This window comes from Crinia signifera, chromosome 3, assembly GCF_055691185.1.
Source record: "Crinia signifera chromosome 3, ASM5569118v1, whole genome shotgun sequence".
Classification (NCBI taxonomy): Eukaryota; Metazoa; Chordata; class Amphibia; order Anura; family Myobatrachidae; genus Crinia; species Crinia signifera.
Genome location: NC_139219.1, coordinates 10940424 through 10953294, shown reverse-complemented (window position 1 = coordinate 10953294; position 12871 = coordinate 10940424). Strand labels below are relative to the sequence as shown.

Below are 12871 nucleotides of genomic sequence, written 5' to 3'. Positions count from 1 at the left end.
TCTTATCAGTTACCTAGCTCCCCACAGGTGCTGGCAATCATACATTATCCATACCTCCAAGCATGCCCCTCTCCAGGAGGACACAATGCTCTGTTCCTGGGCTTCCCTGGTAATGTATGATTGCCAGCACCTGTGGTGACACCTTTCTTATAAGTTACCTAGCTCCCCACAGGTGCTGGCAATCATACATTATCCATACCTCCCAGCATGCCCCTCTCCAGGAGGACACAGTGCTCTGTTCCTGGGCTTCCCTGATAATGTAGGATTGCCAGCCCCTGTGGTGACACCTTTCTTATCAGTTACCTAGCTCCCCACAGGTGCTGGCAATCATACATTATCCATACCTCCCAGCATGCCCCTCTCCAGGAGGACACAGTGCTCTGTTCCTGGGCTTCCCTGGTAATGTATGATTGCCAGCACCTGTGGTGACACCTTTCTTATCAGTTACCTAGCTCCCCACAGGTGCTGGCAATCCTACATTATCCATACCTCCCAGCATGCCCCTCTCCAGGAGGACACAAAGCTCTGTTCCTGAGCTTCCCTGGTAATGTAGTATTGCCATCACCTGTGGTGACACATTTCCTATCAGTTACCTAGCTCCCCACAGGTGCTGGCAATCCTACATTATCCATACCTCCCAGCATGCCCCTCTGCAGGAGGACACAATGCTCTGTTCCTGGGCTTCCCTGGTAATGTATGATTGCCAGCACCTGTGTTGACACCTTTCTTATCAGTTACCTAGCTCCCCACAGGTGCTGGCAATCCTACATTATCCATACCTCCCAGCATGCCCCTCTCCAGGAGGACACAATGCTCTGTTCCTGGGCTTCCCTGGTAATGTATGATTACCATCACCTGTGGTGACACCTTTCTTATCAGTTACCACAGGTGCTGGCAATCCTACATTACCAGGGAAGTCCAGAAGCAGAGCATTTTCTCCCTGAAGGAGAGGGGCATGCTGGGAGGTATGGATAATGTATGATTGCCAGCACCTGTGGGGAGCTAGGTAACTGATAAGAAAGGTGTTACCACAGGTGCTGGCAATCATACATTACCAGGGGAGTCCAGGAACAGAGTATGTTCTCCCTGAAGGAGGGGGTCAGTAGGCAACCCTGGGTTTCCCTGTCCTTTTACGTATCATCTTTATATTTCTTGGGGTACAGCAAATTTATGTCAATAAGAAATACTGTAGCGTGTACAAAAAAGTCTGTAAGGGACTTTTTAATAGATGATTCCTGTTATAGAAAGTTTGGTACTTGTTTCCTAGCACGGCCACACCGATTTCCATCGGGATGGTCGTGTCGGAAAAATCGCGTCGATCGCATCGCATGCGATTTGGTCGCATGCGATGCGATCGACGCGACCGACCCGAGTTTTTTAATTGAATCAAATGTGAATAGGGTCCCTGGGACCCGATTTTACATTGGATTCAATGTAAAATATTCCCTAGACCCCCAAATTTTACAACGTAAACCCCACCCCACAATAGACGCCAACCCGAAGCGTGGCGAGCGCAGCGAGCCCGCGAGGGGCGGCGGTGCGCGTCCTCCGACCTTTTCATTCTCCTACTATCCATGTCGGCGTGAAGTTGAGAATATATAGTGTGGCGAGCGCAGCGAGCCACCGAGCCCGAAGCGTGGCGAGCGTACGCGTATAACTTCACAGGTATACGCGTCCGCTCGCCACGCTTCGGGCTCGGTGGCTCGCTGCGCTCGCCACACTATATATTTTCAACTCCACGCCGACATGGATAGTAGAGGAATGAAAAGGTCGGAGGACGCGTACCGCCGCCCCTCGCAGGCTCGCTGCGCTCGCCACGCTTCGGGTTGGCGTCTATCGTGGGGTGACGACGGGGCCATATATGATGTGAAATGGGTCATATTGGCCCATTTCACATTTTTTCCTATGTGAGATGGACTTAATCAAGTCCATCTCATCTTGTGCCATTATAATGGCACAAGACCGACGCGATGCTCCCGATTTCAATGTTAAAAAATATTTTAACATTGAAGCCTATGGCAAAATCGGGGGCATCGCGTCGGTCGCGTCGGGACCAATGTTAATGGTCCCGGCCGACGCGATGCCCCCGATTTTTCCTTTGCCAGCAAAATGGACCTGATTTCAAAGGAAATCGGGTCCATCATGGGGATCGTGTACCTTAACTTAAAGGTACACGATCCCAATGATTGTGGCCGTGCTAGGAAACAAGTACCGAAAGTTTTTCAATGCAATTTTTTCTGGCCACTTACTTCTTTGCTAACTCAACATGGTTGGGACAATGTGACCAGTACCCTCACACAAATAGTATACAGTACCAGTTTCTTCACCATTTATACATGGAAGCTTAATATCGGGGCATCATTTGTACTATCAGTGACAGCGTTGAGTTTCGATGACATTCTGTCCATCTGATAATTGTACAGCTTAATTAAGAGGCCATGGATTTCCCACTCACGCAGACCACCTGTATCCCCTCGGGGAGGGGATGTACAAGAACACACCCCCTTACACTGGGGCGAAGGGGAGAGAAGTCATTCGACGGTCACCGACAATCAGGTGATTTCTCTCCCCTTCGGAAATAAGAGTCAGTCTAAACCTGAATAATTTCCGCCGCAGATCGCTGAATACAGGGCTGGTGTGGACGTCATGTGACGTCAGCCGCCGGCACCAAGCAGGCATCAGCCCACCTGAGTTTCCAGGGGAACACCAGCATTTTTAATGGGACACCCTGCTCCGGCCCTGTGTCTGCCTCCGCCCCATTTGGAGCAAACGACTTAGCCAGTGTGAAACTCTCCGAAGCCGTTCGCTCTCGAGGTTTGCACATGTACATAATTGCACATGTGCAAACCACAAAGGGGCCAATCCAGCACACTGTGAGCGGGTATGAGTCAGGCCCATAGTTCCAACCAATCTGATCCTCACTGACATTTTTCAAACACAGCCTGCAACGTGAGCACCTGATTGGTTGGTACTTTATATTCCCTCCATGTACAGATGGAGCGCCTGTCAGCTGGCACGGGCGGCGATTGGCAATTCTATCGCCAGGAGCAGTTCCATTGAGAGCTGCTCCATATGTGTTCTTTCTCCAAACTTTGATAAATCCCCCCCTTAATGTACACATGATCATTTTTACTTTACTCAAACATGTTGGGATAACTTCTTAAAGTTGAATTTACTTAGGTATTCTGGACATTAATTCATTGTCATTGTCAATAGTGAAACAATCTACAATAATGGCACCGAACTTACCCTTTAACCAATTCAACTACAATAAAGTCATTTCCATCGCCACTGTTATACAGAATCAGGCCATCGGGAGATGTGGTCTTGAACTGGAAGAAGAGGTGCATTGAGGTGTAAGCTTGCAGCGTGGCCAGGGCCACATAGCTGGCTTTCGTCTTGAAGGTGACTGGGTCAGCAATGATGTTTCTGAAACCGAAGCGGGCATTCAGTTCACAGTAATCGATGTCTCCGTTTTTGCACAAGTCGATATAGGCCATGCCATTGAACGATAAGCTCTGTAGATGACCAATAAAATTTGAAGGGACGGCCGAGAGGTAGCGCCGCTCAGTTATTATCCCGGTTTCAATGTTGTGGAACTCTAGTCTTGTGTGGTCCCCGGCCATCTGACCTGTAGTGAGAAATAAAGATTGTGTTGTTAGATTCACTTTTACAATGTTTGTATACCACTGATTTGTTGAATATATATATTTCTATATTCAAATTTTCATATTGGGGGGATTTTAAGTGGAAAGAGAGAAAGTACAAACCAATGAGATTATAACTGTAATGTTAACTGTCCTGTTAAGGCTGTGTTTGAAACATGGCTGATTATTTGGTGCTTTACCTCTCTCTCCACTTTAGCTCTCCATAAGTTTTCATAGATCTCTTCCTCAATAATTGTAAACAAAAGTAGTGTGCCACCCTGGGTATGTATAAGGTAAAGATGTGCATATCAGTTTAAAAAAAAACCTCACTCAATTTAGTGGATCGAACCAAGGGCCTGATTCAAGGCTGGCGGAGAACTGCACATGCACGAATGTGCGGATGTACAGACCCCCTGTGCGAACATCTTTGGTGAGTATCACATTCGCCAAAGCGTTCGTTTTGTTGAGTGAGGGAAGGAGGAGGTCAGGGCACTGGGGCAGGGGAACGTACAACTTTTTCCCCATGAAAACGCTGGGCTGGTGGCTGACATCACATGACAGCGCCCGCCTCATTTTCGGCCATCTCCATCGGAAATAAAAGTCAGTATAGACTGATTTTTATTTGCAAACAGGAAAAAAAAAAAAACATTCATTGGTAGGCGACCGTCAAATGATTTTTCACTCGTGCGCCCACATGCGAGGGCATGTGTAAGTATAAACCTCCCCCCGCATGCAAATGCTGGGATTCACGCGGCGAGGCGGGCGGTTGGCCGGTGGGTGGCATTTACATGTTGGCTAGGCTGCGAACATACAAATATTGGATTTGAAATCCAAATTTTGGTGTTTTGGATTACATTTTTGACATTTTTCAGGTGCCAATTTGGTTGGCAAAATTGACTGGAAATGGCTGGAAATTAATGTTATGGGTATTATTAATACTATTTGAACAAACATAGGTAAAAATTACATGATTTTAGCTGATTTTTTTTTTTTTTAAAGATCTGCATCCAAATCCAAGTCAAAACACTTTCCAAAAAGCTAAAACCAAAACACGAGGGTCCGCACTCATCCCTAATGTAAGGGGTATAGGCAAGAGGGAAAAAAACAGTGAGACATTATTTATATTATTTCCTGTCTTGATTCCCAGAATGCTTCAGTCAGTTAAAGGATTGTAAAGGAACCATAAACAAATTAATAATAAAAAAAGGAAAATAGTTTATAGTTTGAAAATGATATGAAGAAACCAGTTGGTTGCCGCGGGCATTTCCCCACTGGTCAACTTCACTTTTTTCATTGCTTAAAGCATTGGTTCCCAAACTGTGTGCCGCGGCTTCCTGGGGTGCCCTGGGTCGGTGGTCCAGGACCAATACAAATTATTTATGATCAATTATGGAATCGGTACATCTGTCAGAATGAACTTAGCTCTACAGTCATTAGGTCGACCCCATTAGGTTGACTGGCTGGAAGGTCGACCTGATTTAAGGTCGACATGACTTAAGGTCGAATTTGCATAAAGGTCGACATGAGGAAGGTCGACTGGTCATAAGGTCCACATGGGTTTTTCACAGGGTTTTTTTTATCCGAATGTCGACACAGTCAACATGGACACAGTTGGCAATGAGAATCGGGCCCTTGCATCGCTCGCAATGCATCGGGCACGGTGGCTCGCTTCGCTCGCAACAGCTTTAATAACCTCCTCCACGCCCTAGTGGATGGTAGGGCATGAAATACCGCCTGTCGGCACATGTCGGCTCAAAAAACAGTGAAAAACCCCATGTCGACCTTATGACCAGTTGACCTTCCTCATGTCGACCTTTATGCAAATTCGACCTTAAGTCATGTCGACCTTGGCCCATGTCGACCTTAAGTCAGGTCAACCTTCCTGCCAGTCGACCTAGTGGGGTCGACCTAATGACTGTAGACCTAAGTTCATTCTAATAGATGACCGCTTCCTCAATTATATATGGACAAAACCAGTGCTGGTGGCTGCCAATTATAAAATATGTACAAACAGATGCACATACTGCCTTTTACCACATAACTGAACCAAAGAATCACATATAAACACAATCTACTTTAATTTTATATTTATTTTTCTACACCTAGGGGTGCCGTTGATAAATTCTGATACTCTAGGGTGCCATGATTCAAAAAAGATTAGGAATTCCTGGCATCAACCCCATGTAGTCAAGTGTTGGACTGTGGGGTGAAAGGCCAACCAGGGAAATGCTGTGGTAGGGGCTCGTGCTTAATGGGATGCTTAACCGCTATTGCATGGTCTGGTCCCTTTGATAAATATCGGATGATGTCACCGCCCAAGAGAAATCCCATCCATGTGCACGCGTGCTAGTGTATTCACAGCTGTGCACATGAGGGGAAAACCATTCGGAATAACTCACCATCAAATGGTCCCCCCCCTCCTTGTTCGCTGTGCAGAGTAAGGCTAGAAGTGATCAGCACTGCAAAGGCTGTCGGAAGAAGGCTGCTGATAATTGCGTCAGCGGACCTCCCTCTCAATGGCCAGGGAACACCTGCGTTTTCTGTGGCAGTCCCAGAAAACTCATGGTTACCACCTCCCTTGGCCCCAGGGAGTTAATCACCGTGCAAGAAGCCTTCGTTGGCTGTCTTCATACAGATCGCGCAAGTGCACAGCATACCGTGTGCATGCACGGTTGTCCGATAATTGCTCATGCTGCAAACTTGCAGCAGAGTGGACGGGGGTTGAACTGGGCCCATAGAGAGCATGTCCTTGTGTTGGAGGGGTATGACAAAACTGATCCCAGAGAAAGCCATGCTATGATAACCCTTTTCACCCGCATCACATTTATAGAACGCTGCAAGAACATAGATCCTCGTTAAAAAATATTCAGACCCTTTTTGTGATTCGGTTGCAATACCCTCTATTAAATAACAGCATTCAAAATAACTCCGGATATAACCCTTTGAGTGCCAAGTTAATTTGTCAAAATTGGTGTGAAAATTGCCCAGCAAACATTATTATTCATCATAATGACCTGTAATTTTTACCTTAAATATGAATTATAAACTTTTTTTTTAACACAGCATTTTTTTATTTGAATTCATATAACAAATGTGAGCGATGCTGGCATTTTTAGCCGGTATTTTGCAGACTGTATCCCTCGCAGAGCTGTTGGCGCTTATATTTTGCATGACTCTCACAGAGATGTTGGAACCCAAAGGGTTAAACTTGTAACATGCTGCATTGCAGTTAAACTCCCTACTCATTTAGCTATTTGATCCTGCATTAAAACAAGCTAAAAGCGTCACCTACCTGCAGCGCTGTGGGCAGATGCGGCACAACCCTAGGAGCGATCCCCTGCGTTTGCACGGGGGACTAATTTCTAGCATCTGTGCATGCTCAGTTATGTGCATGCACAGACGCTTGGTGCGAACGGGCATGGTCAACTGTATGTTCTCCCTCCTGCTCGCACCTAACAGTGGGAACGGGGGGCGGCAGACAGGGGCACAGCCCATGGGAATGCCCATCATGTTGTCAGCTGCCCGCCCGCTTCCCGCATTGTATCCACTGGACTGATTTTTATCCTTCTGCAATACCCGCTAGCAATAGACTATTCCAGCACATGCTCAGTTGCCCCATCATTGCACCACAACCCTAGAGAAAGGGCAGTTTCGCTATCTGGACATGGTCATCAGCGTCAGCACAACTGCATCTGTCGACTGCATCTGGCCGGCCACTCCCTTTGCCTTCCGTAAATGCCCATAAAATTCCATCTTTTTGCAATTTCAATTTAAGTCTCAACAATCAAGATGCTTTGCACCTACTGGAAATACTGGGCCTAATTTAGCATGAGTGGTAGTTTTGTGAAAATGCCTAGCAAACAATTAAACGCCGCCCGTCGGCCGACTGAACAACCGACCATCATTTTTTTTCCCCATTCACAGATAAAAATCCATCTAGACTGACTCTTATCTTGGCCAGATACGGCTGATATTCAGGGCGCTGACATCATGTCCGGCGCATGACAGATGCCACGAGCAGGCATCTGTGAAGACGCCCATAAAATTCTGGATGTTCCCCTGCACCAGCCTCCTGTCCACCCCTTCTCTCCCCTGACAGTGCGAACACCTCGGCAAATGTCATACACGCTGAAGGCATCCGCACAGGGGACTCGACATATTCGCACCCTCGCAGACCCCCACCGTTAAAAACGGAGCTGAATTCGGCCCCATCCGAATGGGCCTGAATCGAGCCCTAAGTGCACCTCTAGATTGGGCCATGTGAGAGTTAAAGAAATCGAACTGTAAAAGCACAGAGATGAGTCACTCATGTCCGCCTCGTTATCTGCACAAGTCTCTTCCACAAGACCAAAAACAGACTGTTCTGAATTCAATTGCCTTTTCTGTTCTGACCTCGCAGCACACTGAGCTCCGACGTACGGAAACCTACTCATTCTCTATGTACACACTGGGATTTATTATCTGAGTCATTGACGTTTTCTGTATATTGGTGTTTATATGTCATTTGTAGCATTAAGTCACCCAAAAAACCCTGCAGTACATTTTGCAGTTGTCCATGTTTTTCTTCATACCCCCCCAGGTATCCTCATCCCTTCAATATGATGATCATAGATTGCTCAGTGATTATCTGTGTGTGTATTATGGCCCCTATTATGCCCCACCTGCAGTGCACATGGCTTTGCCCATTTTGAGAACAAATTTGTACTGCGATCAGATCTGAATAAGGGCCTTTGCCCCCTGCCTTCATCCCCCAGAATATACCCTAAAGATGGAAAGTCACAGGTGTGGGTGGGAAGGTTGGCATGGTGCGGTGAAACACATCATCAAACATTTGGATGACTTAATTCACTGGGGAAATGGGTAAGACCAGAGGCAAATTCTTTCTTAAATGGACAAAACCATGTGCACTGCAGGTGGGGCAGATGTAACATGTGCAGAGAGAGTTAGATTTGGGTGAGTTATTTTGTTTCTGTGCAGAGTAAATACTGACTGCTTTATTTTTACACTGCAATATAGATCTCACTTTGAACAAAAACCCCACCCAAATCTAACTCTCTCTGCACAAGTAACAGATTGGCCACACCCGTCAGCCAGTGATTTTTTTTTTAAGACATGACCCTGTCCCCCTACTGTCTCCCACACAAACAGCCTTTGTGGGCACTCATCTAGATCCATTGTGACTTCTGCAAAATGGACAGGAGTGGGTGCTATCAATGTATGTAGTTTTTCTGGGCTCCACTGGGGTGGGGTGGGGTGGGGTGGGGATATTTGTGATATTCAGTGGATTATGGTAATGAGTTGCTTCTCTGCTTGATGGAAGATTATATGAAATGCGGAGGTTTCGTCACAGCATCTTAGAGGTTTGAGGGCCACCGGACTGCCAAGTACATTGAAACCAATAGCTTCCACACAGGTGTAGTGATGCATTAATCCCACCTATATGGTGATGGTGCCACCCATGTCAGGCCACTTCTAGAAATTTTTCCAGGGCCACTTTTAGTTCCGAATCCGCCTCTGAGTATATACACGGATAGAGGATATGGAGATCGCGTTGGGCCATTTTCTCTGACTTTCCTACTAATATATTATTGTTCAATTAGTGTTTTTTTTTTTTTATCAGTGTGAAAGTGTGACATCCACTACACAGTCTTAGGAAAGTCCCTAGAAATGGGTGGAAATGTGTTGGTTTATAACCAGACTAATCCGGTTTGGTGGAGACTGATGGGACAATTTTCCATCCAGTATCACATATGCAGAAGTGGGAAGAGAACCCCGATAATCACATCCAATTTAAAAACATTGTAAGAATGAATTGACTGCAAAATAATGCGTTGTTCCAGGGATGTACAAGCAATTTGGTATGATAATGTGAGACTAATATATGACATTTATGACTTAGAGACATTTCAACAGGATACCATAATACATTGTATTGCTCTGGTTCTTATTTAGGGGGATGGGGGTCACCTCAAAAGCATCTTATACCCCTTTTACACCGGCCACCCGGCAATTACCCGGCATTTTTGAGTTCTTGCTTATTTTGCCAGGTGCAGCCTGACCCCAATTCATTCCACCCACAAATTACCGGTTTAAAGCTTTTCAACTCGGGAATTTGCTGAATAACCCAGTTTTTATGTGGTGTGAAACGGTCAACACGGGTCTTAAATCCTGGCTCACCGACCCTGGTCAAGAGCAGGGTTGGAATGCTGGGATTGGGACCCGCATTGACCCTTTCACACCAAAGAAAAACCCGGGGTTTTCAGCAAATTCCCGGGTTGAAAAGCTTTAACCCGCTAATTTGCTTCTGGTGTGAAAGGGGAATAAGTTCCAAAGTCAACTCCTAGGCTGCGCATTGACTGAGAGATCTAGTTATTTGTGCATATTATTTTATATAAAGGGGTCTGATTACCTATTACCTTCCTATTACAAGTTTACACTTGATTACAGTAAAAATAACCTTATGTAAGCCATCTTCTTTTTTATGTACAGATAATATGTGTACGGTCTACTTTTTATAGCATATGACTTCAAGGAGAATTTATATTTAAGGCCTCGGAAACTTTCTGCACAAAACTGATTTCATGCAGACCGACTTTTAACATTTATTATTTCCCAAGCTTAAAACAATGTATTTAACATTTGAAATGTATCTCATTAACACAAATAAAGTAATGTATTAATGTATAGCCATTGTTTTTATTTTCCTTGATTATGTTTAGACTTCATGGAACGCAGTATCCCTTTTCCCCCTGTAGATGTCACTGTTACAACTGCTACAGAATGCATGTGGATAATACAGTACATCAATCGGTAGACAGCAATATAAATAGTGACACCTGCAGGCTTCAAAAAGATTATTGTAGTTTTCGGAAGGGTGATGAGTTTTTTTATGAAATATCACACAACAATCGCACTTCCCTTGTAATAATCCTGCCTTTGGCTATTCTTGTTAGGCTGCAAAAGAAACAAATTCAATGTATACTATATATTATGATCAGAGCTGAAAGAGGGAAGAAGACCCCCCCATTTGTACAGGGCTGGCAGATTATAACCCCTATCAACAGAAAAAAACTCAATATACTACATATTGTGAAGACAGTTTGAAGTTTGATTCCTTTACTGGCCAATATCTTGTGCGCAGTGGTGCGTTCATGTGTGTCAGATCCAATATACGGTGTGTTCATTTCTTCACATCTTCCAGCATGAATTCAGGCACAGAATCTTTTTTATCTTCTTGCTAATCTACCCATTTTATCTGTCAATCATTTATCCTGACAGTAACGGTCTCTGTAATCAATATGTCTAACAGTTGAAATGACTCGTAATCAGTTATGTACCTTAAATTGATAATATTTCTAGATATATTTAGTTGTACTGTGGATTATGGGGAAAAAAAGCTTGAAGTTAGTTTCTCTTGACTTTAAATAAATATATTACTTAATACTTTGGCTCAGTTGGATTTTCTTCCTGTGCACTATGTTTTGCAATGTATAGGGTTGAGAATGCTACCTACTGTACCACCTAATTTTTTCCAATTTTGCCGGTTCTCTTGACTAGAACTTTGTGCTCTGCGTCATTCTGTTGGTTTAGTTGGTGTATCCGAGATTGTCACTTTAAGTGGTGGCAGAGAGGGCTATACCTGTAAGGTCCCAATTTTAGTGCCTTAAAAGTCAATGTCGCTACCATTTTTGCATGAACTACAACAGGGGCTGCCAAACCTGTCCACAAGCTCTACCATCCGTTCATGCAAGGCAACCTGTGGATCTATAGTAGGAATGAATGCAGTTTGTTTGACAATGTGACAGTTAGTAATGACTACACCTGTGCACCAGTTAGGTGATCTGGGGAATGTATCAGTTAGCAATGACTATAGCTGTGCACCAGCTAGGTGATCTGGTAAATGTGACTTTTAGTAATGACTACAGCTGTGCACCAGCTTGGTGATCTGGGAAATGTGACAGTTAGTAATGACTACACCTGTGCACCAGCTAGGTTGTCTGGGAAATGTGACAGATAGTAATAACTACAGCTGTGCACCAGCTAGGTGGTCTGGGAAATGTGACTTTTAGTAATGACTACAGCTGTGCACCAGCTAGGTGATCTGGGAAATGTGACAATTAGTAATGACTACACCTGTGCACCAGCTAGGTGATCTGGGAAATGTGACAGTTAGTAATGATTACAGCTGTGCACCAGCTAGGTGATCTGGGAAATGTGACAGTTAGTAATGACTACACCTGTGCACCAGCTAGGTTGTCTGGGAAATGTGACAGATAGTAATAACTACAGCTGTGCACCAGCTAGGTGATTTGGGGAATGTATCAGTTAGCAATGACTACAGCTGAGCACCAGCTAGGTGATCTGGTACTGTAAATGTGACTTTTAGTAATGATTACAGCTGTGCACCAGCTAGGTGATCTGGGAAATGTGACAGTTAGTAATGACCGCACCTGTGCACCAGCTAGGTTGTCTGGGAAATGTGACAGATAGTAATAACTACAGCTGTGCACCAGCTAGGTGATTTGGAAAACATGGACTCTTAGTAATGACTACAGCTGTGCACCAGCTAGGTGGTCTGGGGAATGTGACAGTTAGTAATGACTACAGCTGTGCACCAGCTAGGTGGTCTGGGAAATGTGAAAGTAATGACTACACCTGTGCACCAGCTAGGTGGTCTGGGAAATGTGACAGTTAGTAATAACTACAGCTGTGCACCAGCCAGGTGATCTGGGGAATGTGACAGTTAGTAATGACTGCAGCTGTGCACCAGCTAGGGGGTCTGGGGAATGTGACAGTTAGTACTGACTGCAGCTGTGCACCAGCTAGGTGATCTGGGGAATGTGACAGTTAGTAATGACTGCACTTGTGCACCAGCTAGGTGATCTGGGGAATGTGACAGTTAGTAATGACTGCAGCTGTGCACCAGCTAGGTGATCTGGGAAATGTGACAGTTAGTAATGACTATGGCTGTGCACCAGCTAGGAAATTTGGAAAACGTGGACCATTGGTAGATCTCGAGGACTGGTTTGGCCGGCCCTGATCTACAGTATTTAGGTGAACAGTCAATAAGTTGATACCATATGTTTGAGTTTTAGGTCAACAGCTTCAAAAGGGTTAACACGTTCAAAGTTTGACATGACAATGGTCAACACGATTTTTTTTTGTTTTTAGGCTCAAGTCTTGTATGTTTGGTAATATGTGAAAAGCATACGTATAAAATGTAA

The 12871-nt window shown here is 44.9% G+C and overlaps 1 protein-coding gene across 21 annotated transcripts in view; it reads right to left on the bottom strand.

The window, feature by feature from the left end:
* NRXN1 (neurexin 1) overlaps window positions 1–12871 on the bottom strand; it is a 1139759-nt gene that overhangs the window by 538209 nt on the left and 588679 nt on the right. For all 21 annotated transcript variants that reach the window (XM_083175246.1, XM_083175248.1, XM_083175250.1 and 18 more), the window contains one exon: window positions 3250–3631. In XM_083175246.1, coding sequence (XP_083031372.1) covers window positions 3250–3631 — 382 coding nt within the window. The remainder of the gene's footprint in view (window positions 1–3249; window positions 3632–12871) is intronic.